At 41.5% G+C, this 23,894-nt stretch overlaps 1 protein-coding gene across 1 annotated transcript in view; it reads left to right on the top strand.

Annotated features, from left to right (window-relative positions):
• The window catches only part of FMN2 (formin 2), a 160,460-nt gene that overhangs the window by 51,317 nt on the left and 85,249 nt on the right, over positions 1-23,894 (top strand). The window contains exons 5-6 of the mRNA XM_077925750.1: positions 3,882-5,401; positions 7,292-7,436. Of these exons, the coding sequence (XP_077781876.1) occupies positions 3,882-5,401; positions 7,292-7,436 (1,665 nt within the window). The remainder of the gene's footprint in view (positions 1-3,881; positions 5,402-7,291; positions 7,437-23,894) is intronic.

Below are 23,894 nucleotides of genomic sequence, written 5' to 3'. Positions count from 1 at the left end.
CAAATTCCCCTGATTTCCCGGTGCCACTTCATTCCCCCTTTCCTGTTGCCATTCCAGGCCTTAGGGGAGCCAGGAGGGCTGTAGTGGTGGGCAAGCCGCCAGGAAGGCCAGTGAGGAGCAAAGTCTTTCGCTTGCTCTTCTTTAGATCCAATCCAAATAGTAATTCAACTACATCGAAATAGTTGCTTCCTCCTCCACCACCACCACTCTGCCAGTCACTGCAGTATATCTTCATGGTAGAGATTTAGCTTGAGCTGTGTTTAGGAGTCTCTTATTTATACTGAGGCTTCACTCATCCTGGAAAACAGAGATTTATTTGAAGGCATTTCCTCCAGCATTATCTGGTTTAAACCTTGCTGTAAATGCCAGCATCTTTATTCTTATGTGTGTCTGGCTTTATAAAATCAAGGAGTGTGTGCACATAGCAGAGAAAATCAACTTTTTCACATGGGTGATAGATTTGTACTGTCTTAAGTGACAAGCTGAAAGGCCTGCTCCATCCCCAAAATCAAAACGACCAGCTTTTCAAAACAGAAGTAACTTAGTTTAACTGTTTGATTACATAAGTGGATATTGAATATTATTGCTGTTAAACTTTAAAAGTTCTTTAAGGCTCCTAGAGACTTTGATATCTACAAAGGAGACCTGAGAGATCAACGTCTAATTTTAACCAGACAAAAGAAACTGTCTTCAATTAGAAATGCCATCTTTTATGTGCCTTATTATTTAATAATAATTTCTTTTATGTTGGAATTGGTTAGTATGGGTATTATAAAATTAAAGAATGTGGCCAATCCCGTGTTTTCCTCTTTGGCTGAACTCAGAGGGGGGAAATCCGTCTTTCCACAAATGAGATTTTTAGATAGTGTAAACTGAATTAATCTTTGTAAAGGACATTCTAGAAGTTATCTCAAGAGCAAGCCAATTTGTATGTAGAAGGTTATTGTCTTGTTTCCCCCCCCCCCCCCCTTGAAGCAGACCTTTCATCTCCTTGGTGGATAGATACGTTCTAAGAAAAATTAAAAGAGGCAAGATGTTCTCTCTGCAAAAATAAAATATTGGAAAATATTTTTTAGGGGGGGAGGGCTAAAACAAAAGTCTTGGAACCTGTAACCAAGCAAATAATTAGTTTGTGAAACAAATTCTACTAAAGCCCTTCCCAACTTTTTTTAAAAAAAACCTATTTAGCTCAGGTGTTTAGATTGCTCTGGCATTTTTCAGCCCCAGCCCTTTAAATATTCCTTTAATATTAATACCCATTTAATGGATAAGTTAATAGACTACTTCTAACTGTTTTGAGAGTTAGAGACCAGTAGGGAGCTAATACAGATGGTTGTATTAGTCCACTCTAATGGTTATATAAGGAGGCATCCACTTTTATTTGCAAGTTGAATAAAGTTGGAGCATAACATTACTTGGTCATGATTTGATTTGATTTGATACCCAATTTGTGGTCTTATCTACATGGAAATCCTGAAAATGAAACCTTCATGTCTTAAACTGTGCATTTTGGCCATGTGGGCAATAGGACTTCTATGGCTCTGGTTTCAGCTGTGTTTTACCTGTCGACTGACATGGACCCTGCATGGGCTCATCCTAGATTTGTTTGAGTTTGGGACTGGAGGAACTGAAGGAGCATAAAAGGCAACATAGCTTTCTTCTTTTGGGGCCACAGTAGCAATATTACCATTTTCACATCGTCTGTGAGTTTCCATAGCAACCTGGCACAATCCATTTGTGCCAGGTTTATCTTGTAAATAGTTTATTTTTTATTTTATTTATTGTATTTTTATTTATATACTTTTATTTAAAAACATTGTTTAAAATATATAGTCACAAAAGCAATGCAGCTTAAATCCCTCAAACCGGCTCATCTGTTCCAAACAGCCGTGTTTTAGTATACAAGCAATGAGATAAATAACCTTTTGAACTCCTGGCGTATGCTTGTGTGTCACCTCTATAACTCTGTTCTTTCATTTTTCATTAAAACAACAACTCTCTCTCTCTCTCTTTCTCTCTTTGCTTTACTTGAAGGCTAGGAAATAGTTGCTGGGTTTAAATATTCTCATACCTTTCCCTTCATAAACAATGGTATAAAGCTAAACTTTCAGATGAAAGATGAGTTTGAGCTTTTGCATGTAATTTGGAAAGCCCCTTCATTAATGTTGATTGTTTACCTTTTTTTTTTTTTACATTAATTTGAAGTGTCAGCCTATAAACATTGCAGTCTTTGGAAACAGCCTTGTTTGTGAAACAAATTCCTACAAGTTTGTGGTTTTATAATCATTTACCGCTTATGAATTCCAAAGGAGTAATCACATTAGTCCATAAGCAACAAGACACACTTGTAGTATTGGGCCCAACTCCTGTCAAGTTGGGAGTGAAGCAGAGGCAGAGATGAAGGAAGGGAAACAAGTCCAGCAAGGTCAGAGTCTCCCAGTTGCTCCAGCCAGCAAGCAGCCCAAACCTGGAAGCCTTTATAAGGGCCAGGGGAGAAGAGGCTTGAATTGCTAATCTGGCTGGTCCCCATGTAGTTCACTCCTTCAAACACAAACAGGTACACACAATCAGGAATCCTTGTGGACATAACACAGGAGGACCCAGGGGCAAGGCCCTCTGCATGGGAACATTCTCTGTTGGGTAGATGAATTGAGCAAGTACAGCAAGAAGGATATCCTAAGCAACCTGTATGCAGTTGAAGTAGGATGAAGATCAGGCATTACTGGTTATTTTCCCACAGGTTTTGGTAGAAAATGCCCTAGTTCTCAATGAAGTTGGCTGTTGCGGATGGAAAGTCATCCACAATAAACCGCCTGATCTCTAATGTGCCTCTCATGTTTCTGGCTGTAGATGTCAAGGATTAGATGTGTCTTTTCTGAAGCTTTTATGATATATTATACATTGATCAGCATTAGTGCTGGCTGACATTCTGTCTTGTTTTCTTTTTTTATGTCTTTCTAACAAAGTGAATACAAATGTCTGTTTTCCCCCTGAAACAAAAACACCCTCCCCCCATGATTTTAATTGGAAACTTAATGAATGAGAAACTGGCACAAAAAGCTGTAATTGGAGAAATAAACTAAGTTATCCTTTAGTCTCTTTCCATCGTACTGTTTGGAGCCTTGGATAGTTGTTCTTTGGCTATTTTCAAACATCACAATTCAAAGTGGCTCCAGTGGTAAACACAGGCTTACTTTGGCATTCCTATAGCCCGTCATTTGCTCCAGGGTGAGTGATCTCAAGCAACTAATGCATGGATGTTAATCAATCAAAATAAGCTTTACTTTTATGGCAGAAGGAACACATGACTAGTCTCCAATACCATTTGGGATATAGATGTTGCATGTCTGTAATGCTTTTATCTGATCAGCTTGGTGAAATCCAGTCTCCATGAAAGACCAGAAACAAATTCCAATTACCCGAATTGGGGCCACATTATGAGTGACTCTCCTTGGCTTCCATTCAGGAATCTAGTGAATCCATAGATTTAATTATACAAGCCTTAAAAAAAATAATCTAGTTTCTACCTCTTGTTGCAAAGTTTAAAAGGTCCATGTGATGTTTGTGTCAAAGTTATGAAAAAGAGAAAGAATATTTGGAATGGTAGGCCTCAAAACATGCAAAACTACAATTTCTTTTGTAATGCACCTAAAAGCATGTATCTGCGTCATACAGAGCTGATGAGCAGCTTTTAAAAATGAATGTGTGAAGTAGCCCTCAATGGTTAGATCTTTCCAATGTTCTGACGTATTCACAGAGTTGTAATTAATTTTTATAGTTCCATCTTAAGTCTCTGTGAACATTCTTTCTCTCTGCTGGAAAATACCACATCTTCTTTTTTTATGTTGACTTTTCTTATCTTTTTCTTTTTTCCCCATTAGGAAGATGTTGCAATGAAATCGGAAGAGCGGACAAGCAAAATTCAGCGACTTGAGCAGACCATACAGGACCTGAAAACAAAAATTGCAGAATTAGAAAAACAGTTTCCAGCGGCAGAGGTGCTGATTTCTAGCAGTAGTAGTCAGTGGAATAAGAGCACGCAGCCAACGTCTGAAGGATTCTCTAATGCAGCTCTTCAAGAACATACGTTAGGTGCCCTTCCCAAAACTATAATTACAAAATCTGTGCAGACTTCACCAACAGATGATTGTTTAACACACACAATGCCTTCAGCCAACACACTGCCACAAGCACCTCTGCACCTCAAAGGGGATCAACATCAAGGGCCAACTCAGCCGTTGCCAACACTTGAGCCACAACCCACCTTTTGCTCTGAAATATCTTTAGTCCTGTCTCCAAAACGGATTTCAGTACAGTTGGATGCTGCCCAGGAGAAACTAACTACGTCACAACCTTCAGGACCTGATGCTCATTTGTCGTCACCTTTGTGTCAAGAGGAATTGGTACCATCAGCTTCCCACCCAGCTCTAAGCACTGAAAGTATTACTTGCAGTGAACATTCCCCTTCCTTATCCTCTCATCCCACAACTGGACTGTCTGCTTCCCTGCCTGGAGCAGGAGACTTATTTTTAACTTCATCCACGTCTAATTCATGTGTACTGTCTTCGTCGTCCCTACCTGCCTCAGGGTATTCCCTGTCTTTGCCCGGCGCAATGCCCCCTCCTGCCCCACCATTGCCTGTTGAAGGGATTCCTCCTCCACCACCTCTGCCTGGAATGGACATGCCTCCACCTGCTCCTCCTCTGTCTTTTGCAAGCATCCCTCCTCCGCCTCCATTGCCTGGAGCTGGAATGCCTGCAGGCATCCCACCTCCACCACCTCTTCCTGGAAGGGAAATGTTACCTGCTCCCCCACCTTTGCCAGACATTGGAGTGCCACCACCTCCACCTTTGCCAAGCATGACGGGACCTCCCCCTCCACCACCCCTACCAGGAATGGGAGTGCCACCACCTCCGCCTTTACCAGGCATGGCGGGACCTCCACCTCCACCTCCTCTACCAGGGATGGGAGTGCCACCACCTCCGCCTTTGCCAGGCATGGTGGCACCTCCCCCTCCACCACCTCTACCAGGAATGGGAGTGCCACCACCTCCACCTTTGCCAGGCATGACGGGACCTCCCCCTCCACCACCTCTACCAGGGATGGGAGTGCCACCACCTCCACCTTTGCCAGGCGTGGTGGCACCACCCCCTCCCCCTCCCCCACCTTTGCCTGGTGCAGGAGCTCCCCCTCCTCCACCACCACCGTTGCCTGGTATGGGTGCGCCACCTCCTCCACCTGCTGGCCTTCCACAGCTTCCTGGGTTTCTTCCCCCTCCCTTGCCAGCTGGTTTATTTGTAATGGGGATGAACCAGGAAAAAGGTAGCAGGAAACATGCAATAGAACCTTCTCGACCAATGAAGCCTCTTTATTGGACAAGAATTCAGCTTCATAATAAAAGGTAACAAACACGCCAGAAATGTTTGGTTGGTAGCTTTTGCAATCAGATCATGTTATACTAAGAACTGAAAAATACCAGCATCCCAAAGTCACTGCCTGCCCCCCCCCCCGGCCCGGCATTATATACTGATAAACCATCTTTTATAATGCTTAGTTTTTTGTGCTTGTTTATGTGTGCTTTGAGAGGACGTTAGGAAGAAGTGTTTTGCTGTGTATTTTAACAGTAAAAGTTACCAGGTGGCATAGACCATATTTGGCTTGGTCGAACACTAATAATTCCCAGGACAGCAATGTGTATTATCTTCGATTCTGAATCAGATGTAACTATAACATATATGTTTAATGCAAATTGCACTTTCTCATGGAGCTTTCAAAGATGTTCTCTTGGGTGGCCAATTCATACACATGTGGCAAATTCCACTGTATGCCCTTGGTGCTGTCATTTGGCACATTTACCTGTATCCACAACCTCATGGAGAAAATCTCTTCATATGTACATGGCCACACAGGATTGTGGCCATTCCTGTGATTATGGCAGAATTTAAAAATATATCAGCAGGTTGGCAGGAAGTGGTCCAGTACAGGTATGAGAGTACTTCAGTTGCATGAGCAACCTGGACAAATTGTGGGAATACAAAATTGCAGTCACATGTATAAACTAGCCCCACAGTTCTTGTATTATGGCAGGGATGAGGAACCTATGGCCCTCCAGATGATGGAGTACTATAACTCCCATCATTCCTGACCATGGACCATGTTTGTTGGTACTGATGAGAGTTTGGAGTTCACCAATTTCAGGAGGGTTAAAAGTTCCCCACCTCTGCAAAGTAGAGTATAATGCACGTACTTGGAGGCACATACTTTATTATTGTTCCGTCTGCATTGAAAACAGGTTCTGAGTTCTATCAGGAAAATACAGGCACAAAGAGAAATATTTGGGGATATTGAAGAGTGGCTGTGGAAGAGGTTTTCTAGTCTGTAATGTGGATCAAAAAGGCTGTTGTTGCAGTGCATTGTCATCTCTGGTGCGGCTGTGGGGATGGAGTTCAGAAAGTTTCATGGAATTATTTTCATTTATTTTTCCTCTGAGCAACAGAAAACTAAACTGAGGTTCTTTGCGTGATTTTCTGCTTGTGTCCACTACTGTGTGCATCATACCGTTCCCCCACTTCTCTTACCTTATAATAATAATAATAATAATAATAATAATAATAATAATAATAATAATCAAGTAGGGAAATAAGAGCTAATTGATTCAGAATGTGTTGCTAACATCACTCTTATTAAGAGAAAAGAAACAATACAATCTGTCCTCACAGTGCAAATCCATTTCAAATATGAACCAAAGGCAGCATAAGCTGTGCACTGATTTATGAAGTCTGTGACAAAATTTTGAAGTCTTCACAATAGTTCTAGTTAACCAAAAATTGCCCTGTGTAAACATTATGCTAGGTTTTGTGAAAGTGTTTTCTTTTCATTCTTCTCCTTGCTTGCTTTTTCAGCTTAATTAAACTTAATGTTAATCTGCAAATACTTATTTTCCAGATCCTCTCACCTTTCTTGACTATTGACATAGTGACTTTGATCAGAAACCTTTAGATAGAAATCTTAATATTCCTTAAATTATGGCCTGCATATCTCTATTTTTGTTACTCTATGAAACCAGTTCCCTACTAAAAAGTATGTTTTACAGAAAATTTGCAACTTACTTTAATATGGAAAATAGGGGTCTTCAATATTTCAGTATTTCATCTTGAGAAGTCCAGGTTTAACTAGAAGAAAAAGAATGCTACTTTTAGCAGCTTAAATTATTTATTATCTATCGTTATTCTACCATTTTGTGATTCTTTAGTCTGACATTGTCCTACATAGGTCTTTTGCTTAACTTTAGAGATTCTAGTACTTCACTTGTGTGGGAGAAAATTGAAGAGCCTTCCATAGATTATCACGAATTTGAAGAACTGTTTTCTAAGACAGCTGTTAAAGAGAGGAAGAAACCCATTTCGGACACCATCACAAAGACAAAGAACAAACAAGTGAGTACCCTCTTTCAATCTTTCTTTGGTGAACAATCCTTTTGTAGGAAAACATTGGCCACCCCTGCCAAGGAGGGAGGAGGCATGTTCAGTAGATCTGTCTGTAAGTAGCTCATGGTTGGTATATCTGCATGACACACTTTCCTGTGCTACATTTGTCCAGTCCCTTTCCTTCAGACATCTTTAAATATACTGCATGGAGAAGATGTACACTGTATGAAGTGGAGGGAATAGGATAAAGGGGAGAGTAATTAATAAATTGTGTAGCCTGAACAGAAAAAATGCAAGTTAAATGTGGAGGCTGCTGGACACAAAAAAGACACAGCAAGGGCAGGATAGCCCAGTTGATTAGAGCGTGGTGCTGATAACACCAAGGTTGCAGGTTTTATCCCTGTATGGAACAGATGCATTTTCCTGCATTGCAGGGGGTTGGACTAGATGGTCCATAGGATCCCTTCCAGCTCAACAATTCTATGATTCTATCCTGAAAGGGGGGGGGGGACGTGGAGAATTGGGGAGATTCCTCCCTTTTTTTGTGGAATCTAAACCTCAGTCATCAATGTTAGGCATCAGTGGAAATGATAAGCCTTCATTATGACTTGCTGTTGTATAGAATAGTATGTGACAAATCTGGGAAGCTAGATAATTTTAGCCTTGCTAACTTTGTGACTGAAGGGTTGCTTTTAACGAAAACAAAGGGGACAAGTTATAGATGTAGAAATAATGGCTATGCAGATTAAGCAGCATTGAAACTTATTGCATTCAGGCTTTGTTTAGTGCTAGAGAATATGTAAAGTGGATCCCACTAGAAATGTTTGTGCAAGATAAGGTATCCCTGTCGGCCACCTTATTATTCTGGAGCCTTGGAGGGTGGATCCTGGGCCGGTCTGCATGCATGTCTGTACAGACCATCTAAATCCTAGAAAGACTACACGGCTTGTCTATAGTGTTGGGTTAGCACTTAAACTGGACCTTATCATTTGACTTTGTAATAATCATATCTGAAGCAAAATCCTGTTGTTATTGTTCTTTGCAAAACATGCAATGGTCTAGGTCAGGGGTGGCCAACTCCCAAGAGACTGCGATCTACTCACAGAATTAAAAACTGCCAGTGATCTACCGCCTTTTGGGGGGTTCAGGTCAAAGTTGTTGAGCATTTTTCTAGGAAAGAAAGCACTGTTTTGGGGGGTTCAGGGCAAAGCTGTTGAGCTTTTTTTAGGGTGGAAGGGGAATAGACACTCACCAACAGATTGCTGAGGAAACAAACAGACTCATTCAGTTAATTCTGTCTTCCGTTCTGCATATTGTGCAACAATGGAGGGCAGGGAGAGGGGGCAGGGCTAATTTACTAATGGAAAGGGACCCAGCAATTGACTGCGATCTACCAAAACCTCCCAGGGATCTTCTAGTAGATCGCAATCGACCTGTTGGACATCCCTGGTCTAGGTAAACTGCAACTGACAGGGCACTATAGTCAACTAATGCATGAAATGAACTCCCACTGAAGATTACCACCTTGAAAGAAAAAAAATATTTGCTGGCAAATGTAAATGTGGCATCAAATCTAATGCGCACCCTAATTTTTGCAATGTAATTTGGCAAATAAAGGTGCACATTAGACTCAAGTAAATACGGTAATTATTTTGACATCTTCTTGGATGTACTGATGCTTTTTCCAGTTAGAGTTACGAACCCAAGTTATAAGGATTCTTATTTTCATTTCACCATGTTCCATTGAACAAACTTTTTTTCCCCAATAACAGAAGAGCCAAAAGTAGGTATCAGAATATAGTTTTTCAAAACAAGGCTGTTTTTATGATGAAATTCAATCTGTTATGAGCATCCATTTGATATCTTCGTCAACCAAACATTTGACATTGCTTTGTTGATCTGCATAACTTATACCGAATATCAGTTAAACAGAAGTCCGTATTGTTTCCCAGATTTCTTAAATATATTATTTTGAGTAGCTTTATGGTTTGGGGAAAAACTGTTCTAACCCCTGTTGTCTTCCACTGAAGATCTTGCCAGACCATATATGATGGGATAGCTGTGTATTCAAGTAAATGGGTGTGTATGCTGTTAAGTTTGACCTTAAAAAAAAAAAAAACACACACACACACACACACACACACACACACACACACACACACGCATCGTGAGATTTAGCAAAACAAACCTCTGCAAACAATAAAATAATGGCTACTGGGTTGGGTTTGGCAAAAGGTGGTTAAATAGGCAGGCAGTAGTTGTGGTGAAATATTAGTGGTTGTGGTTTCTAATGTCGGGCAATGTTTGTTTTCTTTGCAATGGAAAGCACTTTATTACAGTTATGTTTTTTAAATATATATATTTGATCTGGATAGCCTTAAAGGTCTGCAAAAGGACATGTTTTCTGCAAAACACAGAATCCAACAGAATTCAGTTAAAGAATATGACTATATGGAACTACCTTACAGATCATTGGTCCACCTAATCCAGTACTGTAAACTCTGATGGCAGCAGTTGACTAAGGTTTTTCAGAAAAGACTTTTCACAGCCTTGCCACCTTAAAAAAAAACACTTAAAAAAATACCATGCTATTGATTTTCAGATATAACAGGACTAAAGGAACAACAATAGCATTATTATTTAATTAAACAAACAAACAAACTTGAAATGCTAGAGATTGGTCTTTGGATCTTTTTATCAAAAATAAAATGTTGCATTGTATAATCTTGAGCTCTATACAGAAGTACGTGTGCTTGCAAGATCTCTTCCTGGCATCATGGGGTCACAGGATTGGGCTATGGTGCCACTGTGCTCACGAGGCATCCTGGTAGCTTGCAAGGCTTAAAAGAAAACAACACATTTGGATAGCTATATGGCACTGCCTGCAGTCAAAAACCAGAAACAGCAAAGAGATAAAGATATAACGAGAGCATACCTATTAGGTGATCAGACCAGAGCCTCCCGCTTCTTTAAGCAACCAGCCCATGCGTTCTCTAACAGAAAATATGGTTTTCCTGGTCTCCCCTAATGGGGCTAAATCTGATATTAATCAGCCTGATCATGCACATGCTTTTCACTCTCCATCATCCTCAGAGGAGGAGGATTTCAAGAGGCAGCATCCACTCAAATCTTTCCCCTCCCCAGGAGCTCCTCATTGCCTCAAAGAAGATGGATATCAAGATGATGGCTCAAATTCTCAGGTTGTGCAGATCACTCCATGGTCCAAACATCATGCCAGGACCCTTCATTAGACTCTCCTACCATACCAGTGGGTGATCACTCATAACAGACATCGGCATATCAAGGTGTCTATAAGAACCAAAGCCGCCATGAAATAGTGGAGCAGAGATGCCAACTGCAGGAAAGACACTCCTGTCCAGGATCTACACAAGACAATAATTATGACAGGTGCCAGTCTCTTGATTCAGGCAAAGTAGTTCCCATCAGAAGCACAAAACAGCGTCAACTGGCTGGAACTCTGGGTGTCCCAGTAAGACATACAACACTTCCCTCTACAACACCAGTCTCTCCACATCCTTCTGTGGTCTGACAGCATCAGTGTGAAATTGTATATCAGTTGGCACCAGATCCCTTGACCTCCAGCAAGAGTCGGCCCACTCATGAACTGGGTAGAACGCCACCTCCTGAGCCCCTCAGCCAGACCACCTGCATCACACTGGATCCAGGCAAATGGACACTGCACCGGCAGGTCGTCAATCAACTTCACAGTCAGTGTAGTCCATTTTTGGTAGACCTCTCCTATTTCTACAACCCACACACAGAAGGGTGAGATGCCCCATTGTCTCCTTGGCCATCAGGTCTGCATTATGCATTCCCACCAACTGCAGTTCTCCCAAGGGTTCTCTGAAAGATCTGGTAAGAACAAGGCTATGTCATACCGATAGCTCCCTTCTGGAGCCAGGCACTTTCCCAAAAAGTTTCTTCTCCTGCCTCATGACCAGGGTAGAGCAAGTGACCCCATTATGCCATTGCAGATCTACATTTTAGATGAGCACCAATCATACTTTTTCCATTGTGCTGACTGTAGATGCTTAAATTGTGTAAAATGTATTAACTTAGGCCTACCTTTAAAGAACTTAAGCTGATGCTTAATTCAGCCATTAAGCTTTTTGACTAGAGTAATTTATTCAGAATAGGTCACTCCATTATTGTACAATCTTCTGCGGAATGGTTTTGTTTGTTTGTTTGTTTGTTTGTTTGTTTGTTTGTTTGTTTCTGGGTTCAGCTTGAAGTTGTAGTCACACCTTTACAGGAGGGCTGGACAAAATGATAATAGGCAACCATTTAAACATATATTCAAGGGTCTTCCAAGGTGTGTGTTAAACTTCCCAAAGTTCAAGGGGGAAAGTGGGTGTTTAGGTTGGAGAGTTTAGTACATACTATTTCCTTTCTAAGGTGGACAAAGGGCTGGCTTCTTTTCTTATAAAGAACAACAACTTGTGGCTTGGCACACTTTGCCTGTAAAGTCTAGCCTTGAAGACAGAAATTTTAAAGAGAAGCCAGGCCTCAGACCCACCTCACAGTGGAATTTGTTAGCAATACAACACCCGAAATACAGACAACATTTGCCACAATCTCAGAATGTCCATGAATTCCTTCCTCATTTTGGTTAAAAGATCTGGCAAGGGTAGGGGAGAGGATTTTGTGCTGCCCTGCTTTAAAGCCCTAAATAGTTTAGGGCTAGGATACTTGTGACCATCCATGAGTGCCTCATACTGAGACAGAAAGATGGGATATGTATGCTTTTAATAAACTACCTAACAAATCTAGCAGAGATAGCTGAATTCAAGGTATTAAAATGATTGCATGAGTAAAGTACTGTATATTGGTTGTATTCAACATAGCACTAAGTCATGGTGCTGTCAGGACAAAGATTACTGCTAGCACAATAGGACTTTCCCACCTCACACCCCTGCATACCTTAAGTCTGTTCTAGGGGTCTTCCCAACCCTCCTGAGCAAATCTAGGAAGAGTTTGGGGCACACAAGGGGTGAAGAGAGAGGTGGAAATCCTGTTGTGTGCTAGAGGTAATTTTTCTGCTGATGGGACTGTTAGTAGAATACCATCCAATTTCCTGTTCCATTTAAGCAGTATTTTCAAAGGTAGTGGAGGTCAACAAGATTAGTCTTTATACAAATATTTATTATTATCCTTAACCATTTCTATTCTGCTTAAAACATATTTCAAAGTGTTGTATAACTTTTTAAAAAAATACAAAATATGCAGTTCATATATAAGCAGTTTGCTGTGCCAAAAGAAAAGCTGCAGTAGGTGCCCACAAATCCAAAATTCAGAATAGCCATACATATATTGCATAGCCCTGCTGGCTCAGACCAAAAGGTCACCTAGTCCAGTTTCCTGTTCTCACGGTGGCCAACCCAGTGCCCCAGGTGGAAGCCCACAAGCAGGGCCTGAGTGTTGTTGCTGTTTATTGATATCCTGCCCTTCTCCCTGAAAGGGACTCAAAGCAGCTTATAGCTAAAATAGAAAATAAGGTGTGTGTCACTGTGGCCAAATAAGTAATCTTTGCTTTCATGATTCCAAGCAACACATATTAAAATCAGTTTCCTGGACATCAGATAAGTAACATAACTTTAGGAACACCAATGCCTGAGGCATTTATCTGCATTTTTGGACAAGGGAAAAAATAAGCCAAAATATGCACATTGGTGCATACAGACTTTTTGCAGCCACTTCGCTCTACCCTTCACATGAACAGCTTAACAATCCAGGATTCATCACAGCACAATAGCTTCTCATTATATGTGAACCTGGAAACTGTTTAATGGCTTCAAAACAAACCAGAAAATGATTTCAAGTTGGCTTAATATCCTGGCTTGTTTGGAATCATTAACCTTATTTTATGGGTTCACATGTAATGGGAAGCTATGATTAAGTGCTCAATCCAGCTTGTTCATCTGCTTGCATCATCAAAAGAGGAGTGAAGCTGCTGCAAAGGAGCTCTGTGCATCCCATGCAGCTCATGCATATCATCGCTTATTAAGATTGGCTTAGTGTTGCGTGCAAATGCAGCCACTTATAATAATCTTGAAACTGATCACGTGCATACTGGCCAAAATGCAGATATCACATTCCTGTAGCAGGATTCTGCCTTTGCCCACATATGCTTCTGATGTTTATCACTGTTACCACCTTTGACCCCCCTAACTAGGACTCCACATGTGGTACAAGTGCTGTATGTACAGATCCAGACACAGAAAATACGCTTGCAGTACCTTATGCACACCCAGGCCTGATCATTACTGTAACAGGACAATTGATGCTCAGCATATATCAATTAATAGTGGTAACTATGACAAACTAGAGTACCCATTAACAGCTATAGCTGGTGTGCCAACTACAGCCATAATGGGATATGGATGTCCTGACTATGGTGATTCACGTATTAAAAAGGTAAAGGTACCCCTGCCCATACGGGCCAGTCTTGACAGACTCTAGGGTTGTGCGCCCATCTCACTCTATAGGCCGGGGGCCAGCGCTGTCCGCAGACACTTCCGGGTCACGTGGCCAGCGTGACAAGCTGCATCTGGCGAGCCAGCGCAGCACACGGAACGCCGTTTACCTTCCCGCCAGTAAGCGGTCCCTATTTATCTACTTGCACCCGGGGGTGCTTTCGAACTGCTAGGTTGGCAGGCGCTGGGACCGAGCAACGGGAGCGCACCCCGCCGCGGGGATTCGAACCGCCGACCTTTCGATCGGCAAGTCCTAGGCGCTGAGGCTTTAACCCACAGCGCCACCCGCGTCCCATGATTCACGTATTAGCAACCTCTAAACTTAATTATTACAATGCATCCTATGTGGGGCTACCCCTGAGCCTGATCCAGAACCTCCAGCTGGTGCAAAATGATGCAGCTAGTCTGTTGATGGGGACAGACTGTCACCAACTCAAGACTCTGGTGCTTAAAAGCTTGCACTGCCCGCCTATATGTTACCAAGCCAGGTTCAAGCTGCTGAACTACAGGCAGATGACTATGACTTTCTTGTTCCAGCAGGCATTTTAAGCCAATGTTGAGTGTTATGAATTTTTTAAATTGTTTTATAGTCCCGTTGGGGGAGGGGTTGTTTTTAGTAGACCCCATAAAAGTGCAAATAATGAATTGGTGTAGAAATGTCTGAAATAAAAATAATAATAACTTTAGTGATCACAAACAGTGCTGAACAAATGCTACTGTTAATGTCACTTAAAAGCCTGTGGGCTTCCGTAATGTTACATCACATTGTTGATTCAGCTTTGTGAGCTGCACCTACTATAAAATCAAAAGCGCTTGTGCTTACTCTCTTACCCACATCCTTATACTGGTGAACTTTTGTTTTTCTTTACCCAGCCATAGTTTTCCGGACCATTTCCTAGTTTTGATTTTGTCTTCTAAGTATAAAGTGGGACTTTCTCCTCAAGCTAAATAAATGTTTATGAGAGGAGAACTGTAGTGAAAGTTAAGGCCATGATCCTGTATATAGACACTTGTACTTAAGTTCCATTGAAATCAGTAAGATTTAATGTTGGCGTAATTATTCTAAATCTCATAATCGTTTGCAATCTAAGGAGCCCTAACTGAAGCAGCAGATTAATTCAACAAGGATGTTGTGTCCACATAGCTTTTTAAAACATCATCTTCATTTTAATTGTTTGGCAACATTAACTCTTCTGTGAGTGCTGTTTATAAGATGGCTTATCACAATGACCTTACATTCTTCATCCGCCCCAGTCCTGGATAACATTGCAAGAAAGGGATTTATAAATTGGCCACAGTTTGACAAACTGAACTTGTTGTATATAGATGGAAGCCTAATTAATGTTCATAGTCATTTGTTTCATCCCTCATAAGTAACTTGAGGACTGCTTCCTTAGGAACACAACTGTTGTTGAAAATTTGGCTCTTGCAGATCTAAGTGATTTCAATTCTTTGGAGAATATTATCTAACTTTTAAAAAAAAAACCATTTGAAAGGATGTACCCATAGCCAGAAACTGTCAGCAAGGAACTGCTTGGTTTTCATCCATTTGGAAACCTCACCCTGAAAATGCCTGAATAGAAATTTTGCATCCAAATCATACAGTTCTGTGTAGGTAGTTCATAGAAAGTTAAAATGCGCCACATGCACTCTTCTTTAAAGACTATTCTATGTGCATGAGAAGCCAGTTCTCTGCAGAGATGCTGGACGTTGGGAGAAACCAAGACTTACTTTTCCCCACCTCTTCTCTATTAGTATAGCAGTAATGCCCAACTTAGAAATAGAAACATACATACAAAACAGATACTACCCATAAGGTAAGAGCTACTACTGGGGATGGGTTTAAGCTGTGACCAGGTAGAAAATCCCCCTGTTGCATCCTGTGCAAGGCAAAAGGAGCAAAACACTCTTCTCATGCTGCTTGGGTATGGAAATGCCATTCATTTACAAACATAAAAATAAACAAGTCGGTATTTTCACTGAGAGACTTCTGAAATAAGCAAACTATCACTGCCCATTGCAATGCAAGCAGTGACAGAGCCAGCTGGATGGCTAACTGAATAGCATTCCGTGGCTGAAAAGACTCTATTCCCCATGTCCACTCACTGCACCACATGGTCCACTCACTGGATGATGACTCCATGGAGCAATCCTCAACATGTTTACTTTCAGACATGCACACAAGCCCCATTCCCCAAATCTCTTCACTTAGTCCCTGATCTTCCTATGTTGAACAGGAAAAGTCAGCAGAAAGTTACCTGAATGCAATTAAAACCTTTCGTGTGATTGGGGACCATGGTAAAGCAGATTAAAGTCTGTCTGTTCACCCTTATCCTGCCCAACACCAACTTTAGACGTTGATTTACAATTTCTGATGGGGAACAGAGAGCTTCGCATTATAAACATTTTGATTACTTTGCAACCCAGCTCTCTGGTTGACTTCACTCAGTACCTTCATGCTGATGTGGAAAAGTGGTGCTATGTAGGAAGCAGTGTTAGAATGAGCACTCACACTATATTGTGGGTGCCTTTTGCGGGATCGTGTGCGGTGCTACAGTTCCCAAGGAACTTGCTAGTAGAAGGGGGCTGGCCTGCTTCTCAGTGTATTATTCAGATACACGCCCAAGGCCTAAGCCAAGGTCTTCCTACATTCAGAAGTTTAATAAAGTTGGGCCTAATTTTAATTCCATAATGTTGTCAGAGTCTTTATTTCCTTTCCCACGTTCCCTGGGGGCTAGGGCTGTCGTGCCGAGTCACGCAAACTGAGATATGAAAGCTAGGAGCTAAATGCTACCTTAAATCTAGCTTATGGCTGCAACAACGGAATGTCTAGGTGTGCTTTTTTATAACAAGAATACAAAGCTGAAAATGAACGAACTGCAGCTAAACTATTACGTTCATTTTTCACATGGTCTAATCCTTCCCCTGCCCACCCCACTAATATTCTTAAGAGGGCCTCTTCTCTAGTCTTCAGAGAGTAGCTAGAGGCAGGGAGGCAGAAAAAGGGCCTCCTTTCCTTCCACTCTGCAGTTTGAATCTGAAATCTTAGGCACAGTACTGCACCCAGAGCTCAGAAACTGCTTGTCCTAATGAAATTTCCTGTCACAAAATGTGCCTAGAACAATTGGAGCTTCAAACACTGTTAGGAAGGCTCTGCCTTTTTGTCGCTTTGCCATTGTTGCATGTGCATAAGTCGATGCCCACGGGTGCTGCATTTGCATCATGAATATCTCCTAAAGTTCAACAGTTTGAGTTTCTGTTCAGACCCCATCTCTGTCCCAGTGAAAGCACTTCTGAAAAGCTCGTCCCTCTGCAGGTGCTTTATGTGAAACTGTAAGCATTTAGCAGCTCTCTGCAACTATGTGGAGCTTACGCATGCTAGAGCTGTCATAACCCAACAGTGGCTGTGCTGGCATTCATGAGCTTCCATGCACATTGGATGGTTCTATGTATATTATATGAGGATCATAGCTCAGTCATACCTGGAATAGAAAGGATTTGAATGTTTCCGCTTTTTAGTGGAAGCACCACTAAAACTTTTCAGCAGTGCTCAGGTGGGGGCAGTAATGTCTAAAACATCCATGTGTGCATCCAAGCCCCACAGAGCTCTGGCTTTAGGCTTCACTGCTTTTTTTTGTGCTGCATCAGGCTTTTAAAAACTCAGCTCTAAGGATCTACCTTTCTTTATAAATCTATGAGTCCATTCTGTATAAATCGATGAGTCTATTCTGTCACAAAAGGCTATTAGTTCCATGAAATAATAAGCTAAATGTAGTCAAATTTGGTATTTCAGGAAAGAAAGAAAAATAGGCTCTTTTTTGGCCAGTTTAAACATCCCTTTGCTTGTCTTCAGCACTTTTTAAAACTGAGGATTCTGTGATTCTTTCTAATGTGAGAAATGTTAAATCTATTGTTCTGTCTCCAGTTGGAGAATGTGTTATTTATTGTTTTTACATATTACTGTGTATGTGAATCTAAACAATCTGATAAATTTTTCATCCAATGTCATACAAAGGGGTATTAAGCTATAGCAAATATATTAAACAGAGATTAGTTCTGTAAAGCAGCTCATGTAATTGTATTTGTTCCACCCAGCCAATTGAATCTTCTAATGATAAAAACAAAATGAAAGGTTGCTTACAGTTTAAAGACTTTGATTTACAAAATAGAATATTAGGATTGATTGGGGGAATGAGTAGCGAGAGAAATTGAAACTTATGCTAGGGGTGTTTTCATTTTTCTTAACATGGCTCTGGTTCTGACACGCATAGGCAGCATTAATCAGTTATGTGGAAGTTATATTTAATATTGAATAATGAATGAAAAGATGTTTGTCATGACATAAGATGGGAAGGTTCTGTCGCAAAGTGCAGCTACACACTCTTTGCAGCTGAAAGGACATCAGAAGAGGATAATGGGTGACAATAAAGAAAATTGAAATGAGAATGAGAATGTGTTTTTCCTAGCTTGGAAACCTAGTGCAACTGGCAGGAATGCTATTTTTAAATAAAGAATTTCTAAAGCCAGTGGTCATATATTCCAGACCCTTCAACATGTTACAGATGAAAATAGGAACGTGCTTATAACACCCCTGTTCCCATAGTAAGTAAGGAACACTTCTTAAGCTCCCCCATCACAAATGGCAGGAAGCACCACTATGTCTGCTTTTTGCTGTATTTATTTACTCTACAACAGCTTGTCCTGTGCTGTTTTAAAAACCATGTAGGTGTGTGTTCTTTTGTTAAAGATATGCTAGAAAAACAAAATGTCACACAATCTCGTGTCAGTCATTCAAAACAAGCTTCACCAGGCTTATTATGCACTATATGAAGCCTTAAATGTTAGTATGAATTTACATATATGTGTTGGAGAGTCTAGAGCCATGTTTTCCCCTTCCCCCACCCATGCAGAGATTTAATCGTATACATGGGGAAGGAGACTGAACCCTGAAGAATGTCAAACTGGCAACTCACACTTGCAAAATTTAGGCATCCCAACAAATAAAAAATAGGGATAGTGTAGTATAGTACCTGGGGCAGGGACCAGAATACCAGGACTGTCATGGCTGATTGGAGACATATGACACAGATGACTGTATTTCTAATTTTATTACTGTAGGGTTTTAGGTCTCTCAGACTACAGAAATTCAGGTCATGAATGTTGACAGTCACCTAAATGTGTCAGTGAACATTCATTTGTGTGAGCAGAAGCCCCTGCTTGTATGTTGGATGGGATAAAGTCTCTCAGAGCTTACTTAGACAAGCTCTGGGGTTGCATGGCTTCTTCCCCCCCATACCGGGTGAAAGTGCTAGACAGTGAAAATTGAGGAATTAGATAATTTGTTTTGGAAATTTACAACGTTTGTTAGAATTCATCCCATTCCAGACATTAGCCTTAAAGGGGGGAGTGTACAGAAGCTGGGCTATGCTGCTGACACTATACATGTCTTCATGTCCCTGACCTAACCATGCCCCCACATAGATGCCTAAAAAGGAACCCCTCCACATGAGCAGCGATTCACATGTTGGGACTCCATACAATCAGAGCACTAGCTTTGTGAAAAGTAGGCCTTTAAAAAGTAGGAAGAGGGAAAGCATGGCAGTCTCTTAACCTTCATGAAGAGACCAGGAGGCTGCCATCTTACTGCATGGTTTCTACTCCCCCTCTCCCCAAACGTTGGAAGCGACTGTAACAGGGTTCTTGTTTAATCAGGATTCTTGTTTATAGAAATTTAATAAATAAGGAGGATCAGAAATCAACATTTAAGTTTCTTCTCTAATGACTCCCAGAGGGCATTCCAAGACCTCTGGGTTAACCCCTTCCTCTGGCCAGCAGCCAAGGCCCAGCTCTGGTGGACCCAGAGCTCAGCCCTTATAAATAAATAATAATAGTGAGAGAGAAAGAGTTCTGAGGGGCTAACATCCAGGGCCTTGGAGTGCCCTGTGAGACGAAAGAAGGGGAATTTCCAGCAATAAGTTTCCCTTTTTTCAAATAGTTTAAACCTTGATCAGAGTTTTCAGTGTTCAAGTTGGGCCAAAGCTTTTCTTAAACTTTAGGAGGAATTTTGTTTTGAAAAGGGTGGAAGAGGGAACACATGTTTCACAGACGGCACCTGATCTTTAAAGCTGCAGCTAGGAGGGGACAGTGTTCATATAGCCACCCACTCCTGAGTAGTGTGAAAGAAGAGAGGGAGAGAGACTCACTGTCAACATATTTATTTTAGTAGGTATCACGGAATTGTAGAGTTGGAAGGGACTCCAAGGGTCATCTAGTCCAACCCCCTGCAATGCAGGAATCTCAGCTAAAGCATCCATGACAGATGGCCACCCAACCTCTGCTTAAAAACCTCCAAGGAAGGAGAGTCCACAACCTCCCGAGAGAGGCTGTTCCACTGTCAAACAGCTCTTACTGTCTGAAAGTTTTTCCTGCTGTTTAGGTAGTGTCTCTTCAAAGCTTCATCTTCAGTTATGTGCTCTCTGTTATTTTTAGGCCTATATTTTAGTTGTATTTGTAGGAATACAAAAATTCTGTTATTTGCAAATTACACTCTTTTCTCCTAGAAAAAAAAAATTCTGATTTAAAGGCACCAGGTTCAAAATCAAAATAAACCAGCCCATGACACCCTGCATAATCACTGAAAGAAAAATGCCTTTAGTACCATAGTAGCAGTAACATTCATTCTTGGCACCATTTCTAATCTGTATGGGAAGTCACATGGCATTTCTATTGCATTTTCTTCTGTTACCACTTTTGAATAAAACATTGTTGCTAAACTATGGGATTAACATCTGGGAGAAGAGCTGCCATAGCTAAGTAATACCTACTTGGCCTAGTTTTACAGTCTTAAAAAGAGACATTACATTTGTCATTTAGTAATTACTATTGTACTGTTGAGTTGAAAACCTCTGGCTCATTTTACTAGTGTCAACTAGTAATTTGGCCAGTTGTAATGAGTAACAACTTTGAGACATTGTTAATATCAGCAATTAAATTTGTTCCAGAAAGTAGAACTTTTGGAAAACAAATTCTGCATGAGGTAGATACTATTTTGGGGGAAGGGGTTTTTTCTTTTTTCTTTTTCTTTTGCTCCAAGTATTTAATTATCTGACATCTGTATTGCATTGCCTTTCATTAAATATCTGACTCTTTTTGCTTGTGTTATCTATACAGGAACAAATTTGGCATGTCACTGTTTACTGATCAACAATACAGGCCACTCAACAGTTAGGAACTTGGTCATAGACTTTAGCATGCTGATAGTATCGTTAGCTTCCTTTATATTTTTAAAAGTTGTTTTTAAAGTGCAGTTCCAAACTCTAAACTAAAAAAGGGGAGATTTCTATTGTGTCTGAAATTGTTTGATCTCTTAGAGATTTGATTAGCAAACTTTTGTAGTTTCTCTGCTTAATGGCGTCACTAGTCTGTAGCCTGTAGGCTTACATGGCTGCAGTTAATGGGTTTATTTTATTTCTAATTGTGGGAACTGCTTTAGGCCTTTATGCTAATATTCATATTTTGTGAATTAGCCATGTATTGTTGCAGCCACCGTGCTGGAGGAAACATGATACTATTGAATTCATTCAGCATTTATTTTTATTTTGGTGAATATTTAACTTTATATGTGCTGGTGACCAAATAAAGACAATTGCCACATGTTCCCTATTCATTAGATTTATGGACCTTGGTGGGCACCAAACTAGAAATAAATGTATAGTATGATGTGCACAGTTTTTTTAAATTGACCCCCAACTATCCTGACACCATCCCCATCTGGATGAAAACCAGGGCTGGCCCTACCGTTAGACAGCGTGAGGCATCTCAGGCAGCTAATTGGACCACATTTTGCCCCCAAACCTGAGGCTTCCTATCCCTGGTTCATTTCTCTTCTACTCCTGTTGCCACTGTACTCCAGACGCAACTCTATGGTTTGGCTTTGTTGAAGAGATACCAGCCATGGTATCATGAAAGGGCATATGGTATCATGGAAGGGCACATGATGTTAGCTATTTAATGTATTGTTATTGTATCTTTATTGTCATAAAGGTAGGAGGCATTTGTGGGATCTTTTGGTCTCAAGTACCAAAATAACTTGGTTTTGAGTACTATGCACTTTAACTTGGGGGTCTGGGATACTATTTGCTTTTCCTGCTTAGGTGTTGGACAGATGCAGCTGTGACAGATACATAAAAGGAAGAGACTCGCCTGGCTTGCACTTCATTCCAAACCAGGGAGTGGGAATGTCTTTCAGCCTGAGGCCCACACTCTGTCGTGGGGAACCTTTCAAGGGCAGCATGCCAGTGGTGGGCAGGGCCAGAGGCAAAAAGTGGGTGGAACCATGGATGTTGATGCTTACTTTTGTAAACCCAAAACTGGAGGTTTCTGTACACAAACACACACACCTCTCCCTCTCTCTCCATCCTTCAGTCAAGAAAAAGCACTCAGGGAGGGTGTGAAGCAGGGATGGTGAGAGATGTGGCCTAGGAAGAGGGGGAGGTGTCACAGTCTAGGGAGAGTCCTGCGGATTAGATAAAGGGGTCTGGAGGACCATATTTTGCCCCCAAACCTGAGGCTTCCTATCCCTGGTTCATTTCTCTTCTACTCCTGTTACCACTGTACTGCCAGACGCAACTCTCTGGTTTGGCTTTGTTGAAGAGATACCAGCCATGAGTGCAGATTTGGATGTGGCAGGAGCAGGGAGGGGACAAAGTAGCTGTGATTTTCACCCTATGTATTTGCACACTGTATTTGCTATGTACCGTATTTTTTGTCCCATAGGACGCTCCGTCCCATAGGACGCACCTAGTTCTTTGGGGGGGAAATAAAGGGGGGAAAATTCCCTTTATTTCCCCCCCTAAACAAGGTCGGGGAACAGCGGGATGGCGGCGCTGCGCCTCCCCGCTGTCCCCCAAGCTTGTGGGGCTGGCCAATGTCTGCCCGGTGCACGGGGCGCTCTGCTTCAGGGCGCCTCACGCGCCGGGCGGCAGGATGCTATCCGCAGCGCGGGGAGCCCTGGGGGAACTCCCGCAGGCTCCCCAGGCTTGCTGATAGCTTCCTGAAGCCTGGAGAGCTTCAAGCTTCAGCAAAAGCCTGTATTCGCCCCATAGGACACACACAGATTTCCCCTTCATTTTTGGAGGGGAAAAAGTGCGTCCTATAGGGCGAACAATACGGTATTTGCTTAACTATGGTTTATAATGACGCAACAGCAGAGTGTCTTATCTTTGCTTGTCAAGTAATCATTATATTGCTATTCTAAGAGGAAACCTTGTTGTATATCAGATTTTTGGTCATTCTTTCCCAGTTTTCTTTCTTCTGACAATAAGCAGATCCCTTGCATCTCAGGCAGAGATCCTTCCTGCTTTGAAGGAGATGCAAGGGATTGAACCTTGATTGAACCATGCAAAGTGTGTGCTCCACTACTGAGCAATGACTCTTAGCTAATACATGTTTTCTGTCTATTAGCTAAGAAATGTTTAGAACTTTCACCTGAAGTGTAAAAATAATATGTATTTGATTAGTACATGTGCGTGCTTTTATCTTGTTTTTGTAGACTGAATGGGCCCAGCTAGATCAGCCAAGGACTTTTCCCACTTCCACTTGCATGTTTCTGACATATCTGTTTTAATATATTCTCTTTATCTGTGCCTTTTTCTTCAAGTACCACCAGGCACCCCAGTTTTCAAGCTCTGCAGAAACTCTCAGACCCCTTCATCGCATGGAGCAGCATATCACGGTTGTTAGCTTCACTTCACAGCTTGTGCTCCTGCATACATGCATTACAGTAGGCTGTGGATGCAAAATACTAAACTCAGTCAAGCTGCCAATCAATGACTTGGCTCTCAAATGCTGGTGTGATTGTTCCTCATTGCCTGCAGGTCCCTGCAGAGGATGTACCACCCCAGCATGCAGGAATTTTTGAAATCAAATGGTAGCAATTCTAGGATGACACATGCATCCACACCCACACAATTAA

The sequence above is a fragment of the Podarcis muralis genome, chromosome 3, assembly GCF_964188315.1.
Source record: "Podarcis muralis chromosome 3, rPodMur119.hap1.1, whole genome shotgun sequence".
NCBI lineage: Eukaryota > Metazoa > Chordata > Lepidosauria > Squamata > Lacertidae > Podarcis > Podarcis muralis.
Note: the sequence above shows the minus strand (reverse complement) of the source record. Positions and strands in the feature narration are given on the sequence as shown.